We start from the raw sequence: 21963 nt of genomic DNA, 5'->3' as shown, positions 1-21963 counted from the left end.
TATATTAGAAAACTCCTAACCTTAAAGTTGATTACTATTTCACCCTTATCTTACCTCTAAAATAAATCAAATATTAATATTTATTTAATTAATTAAATATTAAATAGTAGTTATATTTGAATTCATGCATCAAACAAGATCACAATGCAGCCATATATTCATGTACTAAATGTGGTAATGAAGAGTCCATTAATCTTAAATTTTAATTATCAATGGGGTAGTGAAGAGTCTATCAAAGACACTCACACAACATTATTTGTATCTCCTTCTTTCATCCAAATTTGTGATCATCTTACATTCTACATTAGGTTAATCTACACCATTTTAAATCTTTCATTCCAATTCCTAATTGTAAGAATTCTACCAATTCATTTATTTTTATTCTTTGAAAATCATTAACCCAATAATACAACATCAATAAATTAATAACACTTTTTCAATTCGGTTTATCGATTGGTTTAACTTTGCACACCCCTAATAGGTCAAATGTATTATCTTTACTTGGGGAATATTTTGTTAGCCGTAGAGGTGAATAACTAATTGAAGAAATATCAAAAACAACTAAGACTACAAACATAATTAGACTCCTAATTATAGTTTCTATAATTACGATTAGGGGTGTACATAGGTCAGTTCGGTTTGACTTTTTATTTAAGAAAAATCTAAACCAATTATGTCGGTTTATCAAATCTAAAAACCAAATCAAACCATATAAAGTCAGTTTTTTCGGTTTCGGTTTTAGTCGGTTCTTTAGAGTTTTTTCGTTTTTTTACAACTATGCCGTACTTGAAAAAGCGATAAACATTTTTTCACTTACGTGTGTGATAAACTAAACTTAAAAAACGTTAAGTGAATAGAAACTTTTGAAAATACTGTCAAATTCACATGAGTACAAAAATAATTTTTTTTAAATATCATTATGCTAAACTAATAAGATTAAAAGTTAGTTGCAAACTGAATACAAAAAATATTTACAAAGTAAATTATTAACTTCGAATTTGAAAAATTGTAACAATATAATTATAACTTCGGATCTTAACAAAAAATAAAATATTTATAATTTTTACAAGTCCAAATTTAAAATAAAATAGATAAACATTGAAAACTATTTAAAATATATTAACAAAGTAGATTATAAATAATATTTTTTAGTTATAAATAAAATAAAGTTATATATATATATATATATATATATATACACACACACACACACATTGAAAACTATAAATTAACTAAAAATATATTAACAAAGTACATTATAAATAATATTTTTTAGCTATAAATAAAATAAATTATATATATGTATACATACAAAATTTAACAAATTCAAATTTGAAATAAATATATAAAATTGAAAATCATAAACTAACTAAAAATATACCACCAAAGTAGATTATATGTAAATAATATTTTTTATCTATAAATAAAATAAAGTATGTATATATATGTGTGTGTGTGCGCGCGCGTCGATTTGGTTTGAGTTCGATTTGATTCTTTTTTTTCTAATACCAAACCAAATCAAGAGTGGTCGATTTTTTTTTTTAATCGCCAAACCAATCAAACCAAACCACAAGTCGGTTTTTTTTATTTGATTTGATTCGTCGATTCAGTGACTTAATGATTTGATTTGTACACTCCTAATTACGATATATAGCTACATGTTAAAAGAAAAAGAGAGATGAGCAGAGAATGAGAGAGGGAAGACATACCATTGATTTGTATATTTAATAGATAATTATATTATGAATACAACTACATATTAACGTATATCAATAAATACAATTATATTAAACCGTGATGCAAATCAATTGTATCAAGTATAGTAACAAATGCAATATTCCTAATTAATAAGCTTAGGTTAGAGTGGTTGAGCATTAAAGTAACATGACTTTGGTCTCGCAAGTGTGCGACTGTGGTGTCGTTGCGGGGATCTCTCCTCACCATCGAACAAGGAAAAGGAGGAGCTCTCCATTCTCGCATCACACATACACATTGATTATGTTTTTGCTCGGAAAAGGACCTACGTTCGACGCCATTATCTCCGTCATCCATCGGTTGAAGGTAACGGACATCCTTTTTCTCTTTCGCTTTCATTTCATCGTAAGCTCTTTTTCCCTTTCACATTTCAATTCTCTCGCATACTTGTATGTTTTTGCTTAAGATATATGCCTACGGTTTTGCAGATCTGTTGTATTCCCATTGATTTGTCCAATTCATTCGTTTATTTTGTTTCCTGTTAGATGATTAATTTGAGTAATTGTCTAATTACTTTCGTTGGACAAATCTGGCTTTTTTTAAAGCTTATTCGATTGAATAAGGAGTATCATAAAATTGAGATCCATATATACCTTTACGTCCATTTGGAATAGAGGAGTTCAATTTTATGCAGTGAATAGTGAGCTTGAAAAAGTTTGCATTACTACAAACTCTAACTAGGGCATATCGTAGTAAGGAAAGGAAGTGAGGCACTTTTCGAATCGAATAGCTGAAACTACTATAACTCCTATATTTTTTGCTTTAAGAGAAGCCTTCTAGCTAGTTTTGAAGTGTTGAAGAGAGAGATAGGATTTTCTAAAGATAGTTGTTGAGGAAGCAATTTCTAACTGGGATTGAGGCACACGGTCTAGTGAGTTCCAACTTTGTGAATTATACATGCTTAGTTGGGAAGGGATTTAAGGTATTCAATTTTTTTTATTTTTTTTTTGAAGAATAAGTATATCAGGCTTAAGTGCAATTATGGATCAGAAAGAGGTCTTGGTCTGATAATTCTAGAAGTTTGATACAATCAACTTTCAGAAAAGGTGAATAACATGGCAGATATAGCTTTATTGAGGAAGTACAGATAGATGAATGAGAATTGAGAATATGTTGGGGCTGAGGAAATTAAGCAAGGAATAGTACAATTTTACAAGCATTTGTACATGGAAAGGGGGAATTTGGAGACTGACATAGGACGGAATCTCATGTAGGAGTATCACCTTGATGGAAAAAGATACTTTGGAGAAAAGTGTAAAGAAAGAGGAGGTAGAAATGCAGATCACATTGGATTCACTATGATGCTCTTCATTGTTAGGTAATTGTTAGTGATATGGAATGTAATATTTAGACCACTAACCACTTCTATGACACATGGAAGAGTTTCACCGCTTCTTTCATCGTGCTCATCCCAACAAGAATGAAGGTGATATAAAAGAATTCAAACCCATTAGTCTTGTAGGGAGTGTATTACAAGGTTCTAGCTGGTTGGATGAAATTGGTGACTGATAATCTTATCTCAAATCTTAGAATTCCTTTGTACCTTTGTAGGAGGAAGAAAAATTCATGATGCATCCCTTACGGCAAATGATATGATTGATTTAAGGTATCCATCCTAGTGAATGGTACTCCAAGAGGATTCTTTCGGAAGTTCAAGGGAATTAGACCAGGAGAATACCTAACCATTACTATTTCTTTTTTTTTTTAATAGATGCTTTCAGTAGGCTTATAAACTAAGTTGATAGGATTCGGGTGTGCGTGTTAGATATGGGTGTGGATCTAAAGGTTGAATCCTTCATGATCTATTTTTTTGTAGGCTTATAGACTAAGTTGGTAGGATTTGGGTGTGGGTCTAGAGGTTGAATCCTTCCTGATCCAAATTTTTTGGAGGTATGGATTTAGAGGATACAGATGCAAGGATTCGGTTAATAAACCTCAAATATCTAAAACTAGAGTTATACGTCTGAATTATTAGATATTATAGGTGTGTTTGCTATGGAGGAAAATATTTTTTCAGATTTTCTCATGTTTGGTTGGTTACTTTGCTAAAATATTTTCTCTAAGAGAGCAAGTTCCTTAAAAATGAGAAATATGACTTTCCTAATGGAAGAAGGGAAAACAAGTTCTTAGTGACATTCCAAGTTCATTGTTTCCTCCTCACTTACTCAAAACCCCCTGTCATTCGAACCCTCACTCACCACCTCATCTCACCCCAATAAATGTTCTTATGATGATTTTTTTTGCTTACTTACGAAACAGTAGAAAATAAGTTAAAACATCACTTACTTTTCAACAAAACATTTTCCATGGAAAATATTTTTCTTCATACCAAACACACTCTGTGGAAAATTAACAAGGTATTCCGAGGAGAAAATATTGATCAAGAGGAGGATTCCAGAAGGAGATATAACAAAAAGGAATGACATAGAAATTTCTGTATAAAAGGCATTCCATTTTCTTCAATTTTACCTCACGCTTTGATTTAATTATAGAAATCATTGTATTTTTCTCAAATTTCTCCCTCGATTTTTGTCAAAGTACCCAAAATTGGATGACCATATTAGTTCCCACACCCACATGGTGTCGACACAAATGTAGCACTGAAACTGAAGGATTCGAGGTAGATGATAAGAGGAGGGGTAATATGTTAGGATCGAATACACACACACGCACACTTGATGAATGAAGAACACAAGAACTTTCGAGAGAGAGATGAGAGATCTAGAGAGAGAGAGAGAAACCAATAGTAACTTCCATGGCGGTGGGGTATATATTTATAATTCAGAGTATGAACAGTTACAGAGAATAAATGGAGAATGAACAGTACAGCCTAAAAATTTGGGTCGGGGCGCTGCCTCTATCTTCTCCAAGCACATATCACCATCCTCCACTGCCCTGCCAGTGAAATGGTACCGCCTTCTGATGTGCTTTGTCTTCGAATGATAGACTGAATTTTTCACCAACTGTATGGAACTCTGGCTATCTGAGTAAAGAATCTTCTCGCTCTGCTTCTTGCCCAATTCCTCCAGATAATCTGCTAGCCATATCATCTCTTTCCCAGCTTCAGCTATTGCCACATACTCAGCTTCAGTAGATGAAAGAGAAACGGACTTCTGAATCCTGGACATCCAACTCACTGCTGTTCCACCTATGGTGTAAATGTACCCGGATGTACTCTTGCTCGAGTCCACATCTCCACCAAGATCAACATCCATAAAACCCTGTAGAGTCACATTGCCTTTGCCTAAACAAAGTGAAGTACTGGATGTACCTCTCAGATATCTCAGAAGCCACTTCACAGCTTCCCAATGCTCTTTCCCCGGGTTCGCCATGTACCTGCTAACAACTCCCACTGCATGTGCTATATTAGGTCTAGTGCAGACCATAGCATACATCAAACTCCCAACTGCTGAAGCATATGGAACAAGTGCCATATGCTCACGCTTCTCGGCTGTCTTGGGTGACTGCTCCTTTGATAATTTATAGTGATTTGCCAATGGAGTAGTCCTGGGTTTAGCATCATTAACCCTGAATCTGCTCAACACCTTCTCAATGTACAACTCCTGAGATAGATTTAAAGTGCCAGCAGATCTATCCCGAGAAATCCTCATCCCCAAAATTTGCTTCGCTGGACCCAAATCTTTCATCTCAAACGCTGCAGACAACCTTGTTTTCAGATTGTAAATCTCCCTCATACTAGATCTTGCAATCAACATATCATCCACATACAAGAGTAGAAAGACATATGAATCAGTGTATTTCTTGAAGTAACAACACAGATCCTTTTCAGCTTTGCAGAATTCACTCTTGGTCATGAAGGAGTCAAACTTCTTGTACCACTGCCTTGGTGCTTGCTTTAGTCCATACAAGCTCCTGGTGAGCTTGCACACCATGTGTTCCTTGCCTGGAACCACAAATCCTTCCAATTGCTGCATATAGATCTCTTTGTCCAGATCTCCATGTAAAAACGCTGTTTTTACATCCATTTGCTCTAGATGCAAATTCTCCGATGCAACAATACTCAACAGAATTCGAATAGAGGTTAACTTCACAACAGGAGAAAATATTTCAGCATAATCAATACCTTTCCTTTGTGAATATCCTTTAACCACTAAACGAGCCTTGGACCTTCTTTTGGCAAACCTGATATAGCACATGCAGTGGGAGTTGTTAGCAGGTACATGGCGAACCCGAGGAAAGAGCATTGGGAAGCTGTGAAGTGGCTTCTGAGATATCTGAGAGGTACATCCAGTACTTCACTTTGTTTTGGCAAAGGCAAGGTGACTCTACAGGGTTTTGTGGATGCTGATCTTGGTGGGGATGTGGACTCGAGCAAGAGTACATCCGGGTACATTTACACCATAGGTGGAACAGCAGTGAGTTGGATGTCCAGGCTCCAGAAGTGCGTTTCTCTTTCAACTACTGAAGCTGAGTATGTGGCAATAGCTGAAGCTGGGAAAGAGATGATATGGCTGGCAGATTATCTGAAGGAATTGGGCAAGAAGCAGAGTGAGAAGATTCTTTACTCAGAGTGCCATACAATTGGTGAAAAATCCAGTCTATCATTCGAAGACAAAGCACATCAGAAGGCGGTACAATTTCACTCGCAGGGCAGTGAAGGATGGTGATATGTGCTTGGAGAAGATAGAGGTTGAACCGCGTGAACTTTAATATATGACTGTACATCAAATATTAATCAGGCTCCACAACCTAACATAATGTCTTATATCATTTATTGTTTGTTGACAATACACTAGTCTCGTCCGAACTATAATAGAAGGAATCAATTGCAAGTTGGAGATTGGAGAGGATCGACATTCAGCAATGAAAGGAACACGAAACCACCCTATCTCTTTTGGAGTATATGGAACAAGCAAAATAGAAGATTGTTTCATGATGTTGAAATTGCTGTACAAAGAATTAAAAGAACTTACTTTTTACTTGTATTTTTGGGGTAAGGAGAAAATACATTATTTCTTTTTCCGTAACTGTAGTGTCTAGGCCAACTTGCTTTTACTTCAACTAACTTTACTGGATGTCTATTATCTCCCACCAACACAGGTAGCGAATAACTCTATCCTCTAAAAAGTAAAACCTAAATAGAAATGAAGAAATCACCTACTCCCTCCGTCCCAATTTATGTGACACCATTTGACTGAGCATGAAGTTAAGAAATAAGGGAAGACTTTGTTTTTTTTACCAAATTGCCCTTATTAGAGTCACTTTGGTGCTAATTTTTACTTTTTAGTAGACTTTTCTTCACAATAAAGTGTTAAGTGGGATCCAATAAGGATAAAATGAGGATGATGTCATTTAATAGTTGCAATTAAGGAAAAGTGACATTCTTTTTTGGATGGACTACAAAGGAAAGGGTGTCACCATTCCATATAAATTGAGACACAGGGAGTAGTATTTTTTGCCTCTGCTGGGATTTGAACTTGGTGTGGACTGTGGAGACAATAGGACTCAAGAGAAGTGACACCATGTTGTATTTGATGGTTAAAGCTTGGGCGGAAGACTATGTATGACTCAAGCAGAGTCACACACACTCATTATTCTTATTTTTTGACACCTACTTACTGTTAATTAATGAACTTTTTGACTTGTAAACAAAATTGCATTTGCTAAAACATTTCACATGCATAGCCAAAATGCATCAGCACTTTCTCACCATCTTTTCTAAAGAGCCTCAGAGTGTTGCCTGTTGTAGTATAAAACTGTCTTCCCAACACATTATGTGTTTGAAGAAAAGTGTTTGATCTGTTAATTGCTGCTGATTAACCTCTTTTGTAGCACTCTTAATGCTTATCATGTCGAATTTATGTAGGTGCAGAAATTGTGTCGAGTTGCAAAAGATTCAGTGAGTAAGCTATGGTTCTTGAAGTTAATATATCTTCACCTCATAGGAGGTCACAGTCACTGACTGCATTTACAACTTCATCATCATCTAAAAGACAACAACCACGAGGTGATGAATTTGGGAGCTGTGCGACTCTACTTCAGCGCCACCGCTTCCTGTTAACAGCGCTTTCCCTCCTAGCATGTCTCTGCACTATCTATCTCTACTTTGCAGTCACTTTAGGGGCTGTTGACTCATGTTCTGGTTTGAAAGGAACTCAAAAAGCAGCATGCTATGTAGAGCATGGAAAAACATCGATGGGTAAAGGAAAACTCAAGTTCTTCTAGCACATTGATAATTTTCTAGCTGAAAGAGCGTTTTGCTGAATGACTGCTCCTTTCATTATGAGGGGCATATTCATGTAACTCAGTCTAACTATTCCTCACATGTTATTTCAGACTTGTGTGCAATAGTTTGTTTATATATATCAAATTCCACAAATTTTGATCCAGGAAACTGTTTGACATCGGGGAAAATTCTCTGTTGCTAAGGAATCGATGCGACTGTTTGAGTTGCATTTTCTTGTGGTATACAGATGTAAATCTGGAAATGTAGCAGTATATTGTGCAAATATGTACGGCCCTTCAAATCTCTTTTTAAGGCTTCATTTTCTTTTAAATATAGGGTTGTATTTTGATAGTTTGGGCTAGGGTGCTGTGGAGGATTTGAGATTTATTGGGTGGAAGTAAGTTGACGGTTTAATACTTTGTGATCTCAATAAAGCTTCTCAGAATCAACTGGCAAGAGGTCAACTATATATACAGATACGATCAATCGCAGTATATAAGCTAGAAATATAATTAATTGGAGAATTATGATAAATGATTATGGCTCGACTGGCATCCAACAAGATTGAATCATATAAAGAACAAAATTGGACATTATATTGCTATGAAGCTGAGTAAACAGAATTATTCCTACACTACTCTCCTTTTAAATGCTGCTGGCGACGATCATGGAAGATAATGCAAACAGAGGATGCGATCAGCCCCATCAAGTAGCCAGCCATAGCTCCATAACTCACACATACAGGCCATTCCTACAATCACAGATTTTGCATACATCAGAACAAACAAACAGAGAAACCCAACCTATCCAATTTACAGCCCGGATAGTTCTGCAGAATAGCAAATCAAAAATACACAAAGACCACAACACGTAACACTAACAGAAGTTTTGCCTGCAAAGGTGGAAGGGGGTAGTTTAGATTTCATCGAACATTGGCTACATTATAAGGTAAAAGGTTGGCTACTTTCTCCAAAGAGGATACTAAAGTTTAGAACACTACATTCAACCAGTTCTCAAACTCAAGAAATCAAATTGCATGCCATCTCATCTAAAGGTCTAATGGAAGAGACACACTTTTACTTAATTATATTTGCAGCAATGACAAACACCTAATAGATCAAAGCACAAAGATGGAAGAACATGAGTGCTAATCTAATGAATTTTGGTTAGATCAGGATAAGGCAGGAGCTATTTTCTAACCAAAAATTCAAAAACATTAAAGACCTTGTCCAAAAAGTGGACTTACAACTACGATTGCATTCACTAAAGGGGAGCATAATTGTAACACAATGCATATCTCATTTCCTCCCAAATAAAGAATCCAAAGAATGTAAACTTCTTCACGCTCTCTCTCTATGGTTTATTTTAGAGTAGGAAAGCAGAAAAGTTTTCCAACATGTGCCTTTCTTTTTCAGAAGAGAAAAGGACATGTTGGTGCCAAGAAGGTATAATCCTATACAAGGAAACAGAGAAAGAGTGAATACAAAAACAAATTATACAAAATGTACAGTTCTTGGAGACGTGGGCTGTTCGGAAAAAAAGAACAAAGTACTATTCAGATTTCATGTTTGATCTACCAAACTGCAGTATGCTAAAGGTGAAATTTTAACTGATCTGAGTTTACAACTTCCTTGTTCGAAAGCTCAGACAAATAGGAATATAGATGCTGATGGATTAGGTTTGCCTTGTAACTTTTATGTTTTTCCATCACAAAACAATTTTAGTTAGCAGACTTATCAAACTTTGGGCAGAAATAGATTTACTGAATCACATTATTGAATCTGAACCTCAAAAGATTTAGGATGAAAATAGACCATAACCGTTACTGCAACTGGACTGACTTATGGACTGATCATTAGATGTCCCAACTATCCAAGTTTACAGCAGCGTACCTGCCATGGCCTTCCCCAATCAAGTGGCATAGCACAAGCACCGAGCCATGCTCCAATAACAGCTCCATAGGCTGGTAGGCGGATCATGTAGTCTATGAAACTAAATGCCCTGCAAGAATAAAACATGCATCAAAAATATATCATGGAGAGTTCTTAGATCAAGATATTAAATGCCCATTAATCAGGGGGACAGAAGTTACTTTGTTGAAGCAAACACTCTGCGCCAATGAGTCCAAGCTGAACCAAAAGCGCAAGTTGCCGGGACAAACTGCCAAGCAACATAATAGAAAACATGAAAAGGACAACTATCAAAGCCGCAAATACAAAAACAATTTCATATCGAAGTGGCCAAAATAGATAGAAAGCATGTTTGTTCTTACTTTTCAATGATGAATGAACAAAGAGAGAGTTTTCAGTAAAAAGTGAATGAGCCCCTGAAAATTTCTTTTCCTCTTCAAACTTCAAAGTATTTTAAGAAAACATAAAATAAAACCACTACATAAGTGGAGACTTATTTGATATATTTTAAGGAGACAACTTTTTTGCAGGAAATAGAAGTCCACAGTTTGGATACTCACAGTGAACGATGACATCAGAAGAGACCAATTCAGGGTCTTGGTAAAATACCTACAGTAAGATAACAAACCAAGGACAAATTGGATTAAGGACCATTAACTTAGCTCAACAACATCAAAGTAACTTCTTTCTGATAAATAAAATCAAAGCAAATAAACAGCCATTAAGAATATTGATGGAGTAGTATAGGGAGAGGGAGAAGGATTCACATATGGTATTCATTGACCTGGAAAAGCCTACGACAAATATCTATGGGTGTTCTTTGGAATAGTTTGGAGCTAAAGATGTACAGGTAGATCACATTGGAGCAATTAAGGACATGTATAATGGAGCCAAGCGCTAAGTGAGGACAATGGGAGGTCACTCTAATAACTTCCAAGTCGTGATGGGACTGCACCAGGAATCACCTTGGTCAGTTTCAAATTGCATTGGTGATGGATGTACTAACACAGCATATTCAGGGAGATATGCCATAGTGTATGCTTTGCCAATGACATGGTTTTGATTGATGAGACACATGACAGAGTTGACCATAGATTAGAGGTTTGGAGACAAAGCCTGCAGTCTAAAGGGAGAGTTCAGATTGAGTATGGCTAAGACAAAATACTTCAAGTGCAAGTTTAGTGATGTAACTCATGTGGCAAATGTGGAAGTAAGAAAGTATCAAGTACCTAGGGTAAAAATTTCAATGAGATGGGGAGATTAATGATGATGGTACATGTCGTATTGGAGGGGGTTGATGGAATGTAAGCTTGCATCTGGTGTCTTGTGTGACAAGAATGTGCTACCAAACCTTAAAAGTAAGATTTATAAAGTGGTGGTCAGACTAGCTATATTGTATGTGGTGAAGAATTGGCCGGTCAAAGAACTCACATGTTCAAAAGATAGGAGTAGCTGAGAATATTGAGATGGATGTGTGGGAACACTACAAAGCTATGATCCGGAACGAAGTTACTTGAGACAAGGTGATAGTGACCTACATTGTAGACAAGATGCGGTAGGCAAAACTGAGATGGTTCATACATATGAAGAGGTGCATGAGATTGACTATAGTAGTAGGTAGGGGTAGGTCAAAAAATTCTTGGAGATAGATGATTAGACAAAACATGACTCACATGTAGCTCAGCAAGGACATCAAGGACATCATCTTAGATAAGAAGGTGTAGAGGTCGAGAATTAGGGAAAAAGTTAGTAGGTTGCGTTGTCTAGTTTCTCTTTTCAGTATTGTAATTATTACTCCATTCAACCTCATTCTTCAATTTTAGTATTACTTGTTAGTTCCTTAGCTTTAGTTACCATTATTTTGTTGCCGCTACAATTTTTTTCTTCATTCTTTTGAGCATGACTTTTCGACTATATTTACTTTATATACTTGATTTATTATATGTTTTACATGAGCAGAGGGTGTATCAGATATGTTGTAAATTATTCACGTAGTCAATGAGATCAGACATTGCGAAGAAATGAACCTTGGCCTTAACTCCGCCTCAAAAGCCAACTCATGAGGGGAGGATTAGGATTGCTCACAACCATAAAAAAATACCACAGCCCATTCCCCAACCAATGTAGGAGTTGGCACTCCCCTTACGTCCAGGATTAAACAACCAAAGACTGCGGTGTGGATAACACAACACAAACATTGAAAAAAGTTACAACATGGATTAATGGATCTGACACTTATAACATGTAAAAATGTAAAATTTTGGCCTAGCTCAACCCCAAAAGGTAGCTCATGAGAGAGGATTGTCCAAGACCAAACAAGGAGACCAAAATGCATTTCCTCAACCAATGTGGGGCATGACAAACAAAAGCACAAGACAACTCCTATGTTATAAGAGACAAAAACACAAAACATCTCGGTTTTAGAAATATATAAGTTCTATTCAAAAGAGAATGTGTCTGAACGGTAAATGGAGGTCATTTTGGAAACTCAGAGAACACTTAGAGATCTATGGTGTATGTAGATAAAACCCTTTTCGCCTAAGCTCAAGCATAGATCACTTATTTGAAATACTTATAACAGAGAGAAACAAATGCATATATGATTACATACTCGAAACCAACAGGTGCTCCCATGATAATAGCTCCCAGTGCATTAACAATGGCCCCTACAAACATAAAATAAGACAAATCATTCGCAATATTGAGTACTGACAATATTGGGGATAGAATATTGTTGATGTAGTCCCAGCTAATGAAACCTGCTTCAATTGTCATGAAATATTTTGAGGTATATTAAAGAGGAAAACCCCAATAAAGGCAACACACATGAATACACAGTTAATAGATGAATCATTACTTCAAGAGGCAGTGGCGGAGCCAGGAATTTGACAAAGGGTGTCCAGAAATAACAACTTGTTATGTTAACGGTGTCCAAAATATATTACTTAATAATTTCGTATTTCATTTTACTTATATATATGGTATTTTTTTCTGACGAAGGGTGTCCAATTGGACACCCTTACCAATATGTGGCTACGCCACTGTCAAGGGGCATATACTGTTCCCAAGGACTTCATGCAACAGATGCATTCCGAGAAAAAAGACATGGTTCCAAACCAAGTAATAAACTTATACAGTACCACAATCAATTAACATAGAGTCTCAATCCCTGCGTTGGCTACATGAATTCTCATTATCCATTAATCTATATTTGTTCTTTAATACAGAGAATTGATTCAGAAACTTCCACAGATATTTCACTGTAAATCATTTTGAAATCAAAATGCAAATGCTTATTTTTCTTAAAAGAAAGTTTCTTTTCCCAATTCAAATCCTTAAACTTCATCTGACTGCGTGGAAGAAGGTTTTTCATCAGTGTGATTCAGAAAAACGCTCTCTTATGTTTAAGGGATTCAACAATTATTACTACTCAACAACAACAACAACAAACCCAATGTAGTCCCATACAGCGGAGTTTCAGGAAGGTAGAGAGTGTACACAAACCATATCCCTTATCTCGAGAAGATAGAGAGTTTGTTTCAACAATGTATTACTCACAAAAAAAATCAATTCAATATCATTTCAGCAAGTGTTTCATCAAATCACCACATATAGAATCCAACTCAAAACATATATTGAGAGAAAATGTAGAATTTTGTGTCAAAGAATACTAACCTACAACAAGACCCACATACCCTCGTCCTACAGCTCGGAAATACTACAAAAACACAAACAATTTCAAAATTGAGAGATTTACGATTTTCAAAATATCAAAATTCAATATAATCAAACACACACACACAAAAAAAAAAAAGAAGATTAGAACTATTACAGAGCATTGCTCCTTATCTTGTTGAAAATTAGCGAAAAGAATCATCAGCCCAGGACCCTCAATTGCCTGGAGAAAAAATGAAGCCTAAATTCAAAATCGAACTACACAGATTAGTCTCTATTTGTACCATTTAAGTTAATTTTATCGATACCCAAATCATGAGAAGCGTCGGTGTTGGATGCGTAATGAGATTGGTAGGGAATATAGTATGAGCAACCATGGAAGTTAAAAGCAGTATAGTTCCAAGAATGTAATGAAGACGAACAGCTTGCAATGGTGGAATGGGCAAGAATACGCCATTTTCACTGATTAAAGGATCCATGACAACTGCAGTTTTCTTCTTCTTTAATTATGCTGTAAATCACCAACGATTATGTTAAATCAATGGAAACACATATTGATTTTGGATGATAAAATAAATAGAGAAAATGCCATAAATAGTCCATTATCAATATGAATAGGTGATTCTTTAATTATACACTTACCAAATTTAGTATTTTAAAAATTAGACTTTAATTCCTTAAATGTATATATTTAGTAACTAATCATTTTAATTATGGTTAAGATTTTATTTTAGTTAATGTATCTCGTTCATAGTTAATTGTCCTCGGTCCAACTAAGAACTTGAGGAAAATGAAAAAAATTAAAAGTGGAGAGGAGTCAAATCCCTTTCTTTAAAGTTATTTTTTAAAAAATGTCATCTTTATAATTAAAAATAATTTGATTTTTTATTATCTCATTTTATTTTATTTTTTTACTTTTTTTTAAAACCTACAAAAACGACGGACATGATCCTTTAGTTCGTCGCTTTTATCAAATTTTCAAAAAAGTAACGGACAGCGTCTCATTGTCCGTCGCCATTCAAGATTTTAAAAAAATTAATTAAATTCGTCTTTATTTTTAAAAAATAAAAAAATATTAAAAATAAAAAAAGCGATGGGACGGTGTTGCACTCTTCAAAAAATATGAATTAAAAAAAATTAAAAGTGTCGCAATCTGTTGCTTTTGAAAAAACGACGAGATTGAATGCGTCATTTCTCCGTCGCTTTTGGCAAAAAAAGTGATCTAATCTGTTGTTTTTTTCGTCTCTTTTGACAGTTTTTTAGTAACGGTTGATCCTAATCGCACCCTTGGCCTGCCTTCCTATTGTATGAAAGACTGAATAACTTTATACATAATCTTTATAAAAGTATGAATATCAAAACAATTTAGACATAACAAAATCATCTTTAACAACTTTATCTAAAATCTGAACAATAATAACGATAGTGTTAGAAAACATCTGAAAATAAGGACTTGACTGGCTTGTCTAACTTGTCTATCAAGCCTCAAATGAACTAAAGATAGGTATCACGATAAGACCTACGATTACATGACTATTCTACTAGTAATGACTAATGATCAAATAAATTAAACTAACAAACCTGCAGTCCTCTAAAAAAATGAGATCTCACCAAAAGCTGATAGAAATATATTTTATTCGACAATAGTATAATCATCAACACACTTGTTAAATATAAAATTTAATAAATCATGAAATTCATATCCACATGATGATCATGCCCTTCGATTTAGGAGGAAACTAAATTGGAGGTTGAAAATATAGATGAAGAATGATTTTATCCCTAGAAAGAAAAAATTATAAACCTTAGAAAAGTTGTCATTAGTTAAGGTTCTTATTTTAACTTTTGATCAAGATTGGGTGAATATTTTAACTTCTGACCAGGTATTGTGGAAAGTTGGAAAATTGAGTTTAGGAAAAAAAAAATTGTGAAGGAAAGTGCAGAAATTTCTTAAGCAACCATTAAACGAAAGTTCAAGCTTTAATTCTGAATTTCGAGTTAAGACAATTACGCATTTCGTTTCGAGTGGGCGATATCTTAAAAGGAAAAAAGTAAAAAAAATATTCTTTAATTTTATTTTATTGGTTGACTTTACTCTTGCCGTTAAATAAAAATTATTTTTATCCGTGCCGTTAATAATCTCATCATTATACCCCTCAATTGGATGAAAAATCTCAAATTGACTTAAATGAACCCAATTATAATTAATTTTATATTTTAATCCTAACCCAAACCCGACCTACAATACTAAATAAGAAATAACAACAAACCCATCTCTTTTCTTTCCCTCTCACATCTGATAAAAAACTCAGAGCAGCAACAATTGCAAGTCATGTAGGATTAGAATACATTTCATTCAAGTTTGATGCTTTATATTTCGAATTTCGTTGAAGAGTTGCACTTCATGAATGTGCATTTGGTTGTGTATAAACCTTGAAAGGAATAGAACAGAAGCCACCACCAAAGAATGTAAGAATTTTACACAGTTGTAATCTAGTAAGTGGTATGCTTAACTCTGATAGGTAATAGCCCAAGAACTCCAACTGCAAATTTTGGGGCTTTTATATTCTTCCTGAGCAAATCCGGTAAATCTTTTGAGAAATATTTTTGCAGTGGAATTTCCATCCCAAATTGGAGCGATTTTAGCACACCTGCTTCCATCTTCACCACTTCTTCCATCGTATATGTATGGCTTGTACTATAACAAAAATCTTCAACATGTGATGGACTACATACTTCTTCTAAATCACCAAATCAAAATACTCTCATTAGCAAAATCAAATACATAGCCGAATTTCCATAGGGGAATTCAATTCAATTGAAAGTCCGTCTATAATACTTACGTAACAATGAGCATCTAGGAAACACCTAAAAGCTGAAGCTTTTGCCGACATGAGTTGAGTAAGATGAGTGAGCTAAATTGTGTTTGAGGATGCATTAATTACTATGGATTTGAGCAATGGTTGCGAAGAAACACCATGAATGGAGTCAAGTTATCTTCGATGGTGTTTCAATGGAGGAAGAACTGTAGAAGATGGGTTTGGGGTTTAATTTGATTTTAGTGGGTCGGATCCAGATTAAAAGAGAAAAACGGGTCATTTAATTGAAGTTGGGTATTTTTAGCTGATTTTGGCTTTCCATCTAATTGAGGGGTATAAATAATGAGATTGATAACGATAGGGGTAAAAATAACTTCTTTTTAACGACAATGATATAATCGATCAATAAAACAAAATTAAAAGATATTTTTCATCATTTTCTTTATCTTAAAAGATTCGGAACATCTTAAGTAGTTCACATCTAACATTTGAATTGATTTGGTGAAGACTTAAGATGGATTGGGTTGAAAATTAAGATTTGAGTTTGAAAATGCAACCTATTTTTAGGTTTTGATGAAATAAGCTCATTTTACAACACATTTTTAATTGTAGCCCTTTTTTTATAATTAATTTCCTAGTCTAATTTCTAGTCTTTTCGATTTATTGTTGGAAAAATGACAAAAGTTCCTCCCTTAAGTTCACTTATTACCCTTATCCTTTATTAGTTTTAAAAATATCTAAAATCTCTCATTTTTAAGTCAAATGAGGCGGATAAAAAAATATGACAAAAAATGAGGCGGATAAAAAAATGTGACAAAAAATGAGGTGGATACAAAAAATGTGACAAAAAATGAGGCGGATAAAAAAATGTGACAAAAAATGAGGTGGATACAAAAAATGTGACAAAAAATGAGACGGATACAAAAATGTAAAACTGAGGCGGATACAAAAATGTGACAAAAAATTAGGCGAATACAAAAATGTGATAAGAAATTAGGCGGATACAAAAATGTAAAAATGAGGCGGATACAAAAATGTGACAAAAAATGAGGCGAATACAAAAATGTGACAAAAAATATATAATGTATGCGCCGCCTTTTTATTGTATCAGCCCTATTATGTATCTGTATTTTTGTATATTTTTGAGGAATTTGATCATTAGAAACTTATAAGGGACAAATGATCATTTAGCCCTAAAAGTATGCTATTTATGTCACTTGCCCTTTATTGTATGAGTTAATTTTTGCATATATATATATATATATATATATATATATATAAAATACAAATTACTATGAAAAAAATATATGCTGAAATCACTTTTCTTGCCACTTCAATTCTTAGGGTGATACTTATATTTCTTTTTAAAAATATATATTAGGGTACCAAAACAGTAATTGAAATGTTTATTATTTTCTAAATTTTTTTATGTAATAATCAAAACAAAATAGTTATTATATTTCAAAAAACGAATAGCTTACAATACCATAGGTAACAAGTATTCAAACAAGCTGGAAAAGCTCGATGGATTTAGCAATAACATAATATAAAATATTCAAAAGAACCCCATTTGTTCACTTAATTTTTTTTTTCATAATAATCATTCTGTTTTTTATTTTTACAAACAACAATTGGGGGTAAATACTAAAGAGTAAGTAAATTCAAGGGCATTTAGGCCCTCCCTTAGAGTTCTTCTTGTCTCTATAGCAAGGGCACTCATCTTTATGCCCATAAGTTCCAGAAGGAACGCAATGACACTCCTCACAACATATTCCACAGTACTTTAAGCATCTGTCTTGTCGTCCTGCCTTTGAACACCTCACGTTACATTTTGAATCACAAAAATCTTCTTGCAAAAAAACATAACTTCATCTCATAAATTATAAGGATATAATAAAATTCAAATAAAAAAAATATTATAAGTAAAGAATAAACATGATTAGTAGATGATCAAGAAATTGTCACACATATTACCTGAACCAGCTATAGTGGCTGGAATGAAGAAAGTAGTAAGAAAAAGTGTCACCAAAAGCAGAGTTGCAAAACTTAGCTTCATTATTCAAACAATAATTATATTTCTAAGTGAATAAATTTCAAGTCTGGATATACTATTTATTTATAGGGGTTGGGGGTGGGGAGGTTGGTAATTAGGGGTGTGTTTGATAGGAAGAAAAAATGATTTATTCAATTGTTAGGAATGAATCAATATTGAATAATAATTATTTTTTCTTAAATTGAACAAATTATAATTTTTCTTAAATTGAACACATTATATTTTTTTCTTAATATTAAACACCATGATATTTTTTTCTTAAATTGAACACATTATATTTTTTCCTAATATTAAACACATTATATTTTTTTCTTAAGATTAAAACACATTATATTTTTTTCTTAAGATTAAACACATTATATTTTGGGTAAAAGAAACACAAGTATACAAAATAAGCACCTTAATAAGTAATAACCACTATATAGCAATAGTTTTAATTTTTCACCAATATAACAATAGTTTTCTTTCAAAAATAGAAAAGAATATTAATAAATTAAGAAAAAACGGAATAGTAGAAAAAAATAAAAAACCGGAAAAGTAGGGAAAAAAAAAGGAATAAGAGAGGCGTGAGTACCCACGTTTTTTCTCTCATTTTCTTTTTTCAATTTTAGTTTATTTACCTTCCACATTTAATTGAAATTGTTGCACCTCTCCTAGGTATCAGCATAACGGACGATGACATGTATGTGTAAATAAAGAATTACGAAATTGATGATTGATTTACATATTGAATTTAAAATATTTAGCGTTCGTATCGTATTTCATGACATATACAATGTTAAATATGTTCTCATGGTCTACATCTTATCCTAATTCAATTTATTGTTATAATTTTTTGTAAGTGTTGGTATATGTATGTACTTTTTAGTTTGTTAGTACATAGACTATCATGATGTATGAAGTGTGGTAACCACAATCTGCATAAAAACCTGGTTGTTATTTTACACTTTATTTGGATCATTGTTATCCATTGTTTCATAATGTATTGTACTCTATTGTAATATATTGTATGGTAGATACAATGTTTGGTTAGAATGTATTGTTTGTTGTTGTTTATTAACATTTCAATTGTTTGATTTGATTATATCTATTGTAATTTATAAATTTACTAAAATTGATTTAAATAATTAAGATAAAGGATAAAAAAGTATTTTGAAATATTATGTAATATATAATTGAAAAAAGAAATTAAGTAACAATGGGAACACACCAAATCTGTTGTTCCATAAAATAAGGATTTTCATTGTTACATAACAAAGAAATTTAACAATATAATACAATACATTTTAAGTAACAATTAAAATAAACATCATAGGTATAATGACGATACAATACAATATACTAGATAACAATGGTCCAAACATAGTGATAGTATACAATATGGTGTTTTTATATCAAATGATATAAATTGGGGTCGGAAATTAAATTAGTACAAGATTGGCTAGTTGACTTGATACTCCCATGTCTACTTTTATTTATTTGTCATGTTGCGTTTATCAAAAGTCAATTTGACTAATTTCAAAGTTAAATTAGATTACATTAATTTAATATTTTAAACAAAAAATTTAGATATTAAAAAACTATATGAGAAATACTATAAATTATAATTTTTTGCATATCAATATGATGTTAAAAATACATCTTAAAATGTTGGTCAAAATTTTTATAATTTGACTCTAAAAATGAAAACCATGACAAATAAAAAAGCGGGCGGAGGGAGTATATTGTATGATTTGTTTATATCTAATATTTAACATCTTAATATACATAATAAATGATTTTTGTTATTTAAGTTTGTATAAAAGATTGGTTGTTATTTTTTGTGTTCAATATGATTTGTTACTATCAAATGATTAATTTTGTTGACATTACAGAATGATCTTTAAATTCATGAATATTTAAAAGTTTGGTTTGTATTTTGGTACTTTCTCCGTTCGGTATTATTTGTCATGATTTTTATGTTTAGAGTCAAATTAAAAAAATTTTGACTAACATTTTAAGATGTATTTTTTATCGTACTAATATGCAAAAATTACAATTTATAGCACTTTTATATAGTTTTAGAATATCTAATTTTTTATTTAAAATATCGAATTAATGTGATCTAATTTAACTTTAAAAATTAGTCAAATTGACTTTTGAAAAACGCAACATAACAAACAATTTCGGACGAAGGAAGTATATGTTATTATTGTGAAGTATTTTGGTATTGGGTAAAGTATGCGATTGTTTATTGAATTGAGGTACATATATTGAAAATTTAAAATAATAATGTTGTTTAAATAGGTGATTAGTTAAATTTGGTGAATTTCATATCAAAATAACAATCAAACTATTATACCATCTTATTTCCTTGGTCCACAATTATTTGGCACGCATAAAAAATATGAATGTCCAAGATTAGCTGTCAATATAAAAAATGGTTGTAACTATTACTCCATCCATCCACAATTGTTTGTCATGCACTCCCCTCAAGTAAAATTTAATACAAGATATAGTCTGACTAATATAACCCTACTATATAAGAATATCAAATGTCTAAATAACTTTTCAATTAAACAAAATGAAGTAATTATTAAGAGCAGAATTGAAAAAAAAACTAAATATTTCTTAATTATTTAAATTGATAATTAATCTTGAATATCATTTTTAGTATACCTGCCAAACAATTGTGGACAGAGAAAGTATAAAGTAGATACATTAAAAATTTAAAATTTTTACATTTTTTTAAATAATCAATTAAAAATATAATAAATTAACAAAATTATCCTTTCATAATTCGTCAAAATAAATAAGTAATTAAGGATAAATAAGAAAAAGTATAATTAAGGACAAGAAAGTACAAAGTAACAACATTTAATGCTATTTGGTAGAATACAGGGTAGGAAACGGAAAAAAGCTTTTACTTATTTGCAAAATCAATGCTATTGGGAGAATAGTGTTGGTAGGATACACGTGACAAAAATAATAATGGAAAAAGAAGATAACTTACGTGACTAGCACTCTATGTGAATAAAATATTTTATATTAATAATAACAAATTAATTATTAATATTAGTTAATTTTTAATTCATCACTCCCCTCCCCTCCTTCCAACAATATATATTTTTTGATATTAATATTAGTTAATTTTTCCTATTTTTATTTCTTTAGAAAAGAATTTCTATCCATCCCACTTCTGATACCGAACTTATTTTATTTATCTACTTGGGGTAAGTTATATGTGTTTTTTTTCCAGAAGTATTTTTTAACTTAGCCTCAAGATTTTAAATTTAAATAAAAAGTTATTTTTTAATTTGCCGCAACATTTTAATTTTTGAAATAAAAATTTGCATTTTTGTTGTATACTTGTATTCCATACTCAAGTATAAAAAAATACTTTTAAAAAAATATAGGTATATGTCTAAAACAAAATAAGAAAATCAAAAATTATGTGTCTAATATATATAGAGAGAACGGAGAGTTAAATTGGGAGGGGTAGGATTTTATATTTTAAAAAATTAAAAATAAAATAAAAAAAAATAATTGGAAATGTGTGGTGGTTTTGGGGGGGGGGGGGGGGGG

General features: G+C 32.5%; 2 protein-coding genes and 2 long non-coding RNA genes across 4 annotated transcripts; 2 read left to right on the top strand and 2 right to left on the bottom strand.

Moving 5' to 3' along the window:
* Positions 1 to 1855: 1855 nt before the first annotated feature.
* LOC107005213 lies at positions 1856 to 8254 on the top strand. The gene is made up of 2 exons (XR_001454844.2): positions 1856 to 2061; positions 7583 to 8254. It is a non-coding gene; the product is annotated as an uncharacterized LOC107005213 (long non-coding RNA).
* On the top strand, positions 6346 to 6701 carry LOC114075069. Its single transcript, XR_003575403.1, has 2 exons — positions 6346 to 6405; positions 6513 to 6701. It is a non-coding gene; the product is annotated as an uncharacterized LOC114075069 (long non-coding RNA).
* Positions 8255 to 8446: 192 nt separating the features above from the next.
* On the bottom strand, positions 8447 to 14119 carry LOC107005209 (phosphatidylinositol-glycan biosynthesis class F protein-like). The gene is made up of 8 exons (XM_015203743.2): positions 13836 to 14119; positions 13685 to 13750; positions 13528 to 13570; positions 12464 to 12518; positions 10413 to 10461; positions 10035 to 10102; positions 9835 to 9943; positions 8447 to 8693 (listed from the first exon to the last, which is right to left on the bottom strand). The coding sequence occupies exons 1-8, from the start codon at positions 14004 to 14006 to the stop codon at positions 8577 to 8579; spliced, it is 678 nt and encodes a 225-aa protein (XP_015059229.1). The 5' UTR covers positions 14007 to 14119; the 3' UTR covers positions 8447 to 8576.
* A 3842-nt stretch (positions 14120 to 17961) lies between these two features.
* On the bottom strand, positions 17962 to 18424 carry LOC107005210 (peamaclein). Its single transcript, XM_015203744.2, has 2 exons — positions 18321 to 18424; positions 17962 to 18192 (listed from the first exon to the last, which is right to left on the bottom strand). The coding sequence occupies exons 1-2, from the start codon at positions 18400 to 18402 to the stop codon at positions 18008 to 18010; spliced, it is 267 nt and encodes an 88-aa protein (XP_015059230.1). The 5' UTR covers positions 18403 to 18424; the 3' UTR covers positions 17962 to 18007.
* Between the last annotated feature and the right edge of the window lie 3539 nt (positions 18425 to 21963).

Source organism: Solanum pennellii, chromosome 12 (genome assembly GCF_001406875.1).
Source record: "Solanum pennellii chromosome 12, SPENNV200".
In the NCBI taxonomy this organism is placed as follows: Eukaryota; Viridiplantae; Streptophyta; class Magnoliopsida; order Solanales; family Solanaceae; genus Solanum; species Solanum pennellii.
The sequence above is the reverse complement of the archived record's forward strand: the minus strand, read 5'-3'. Positions and strand labels throughout refer to the sequence as shown.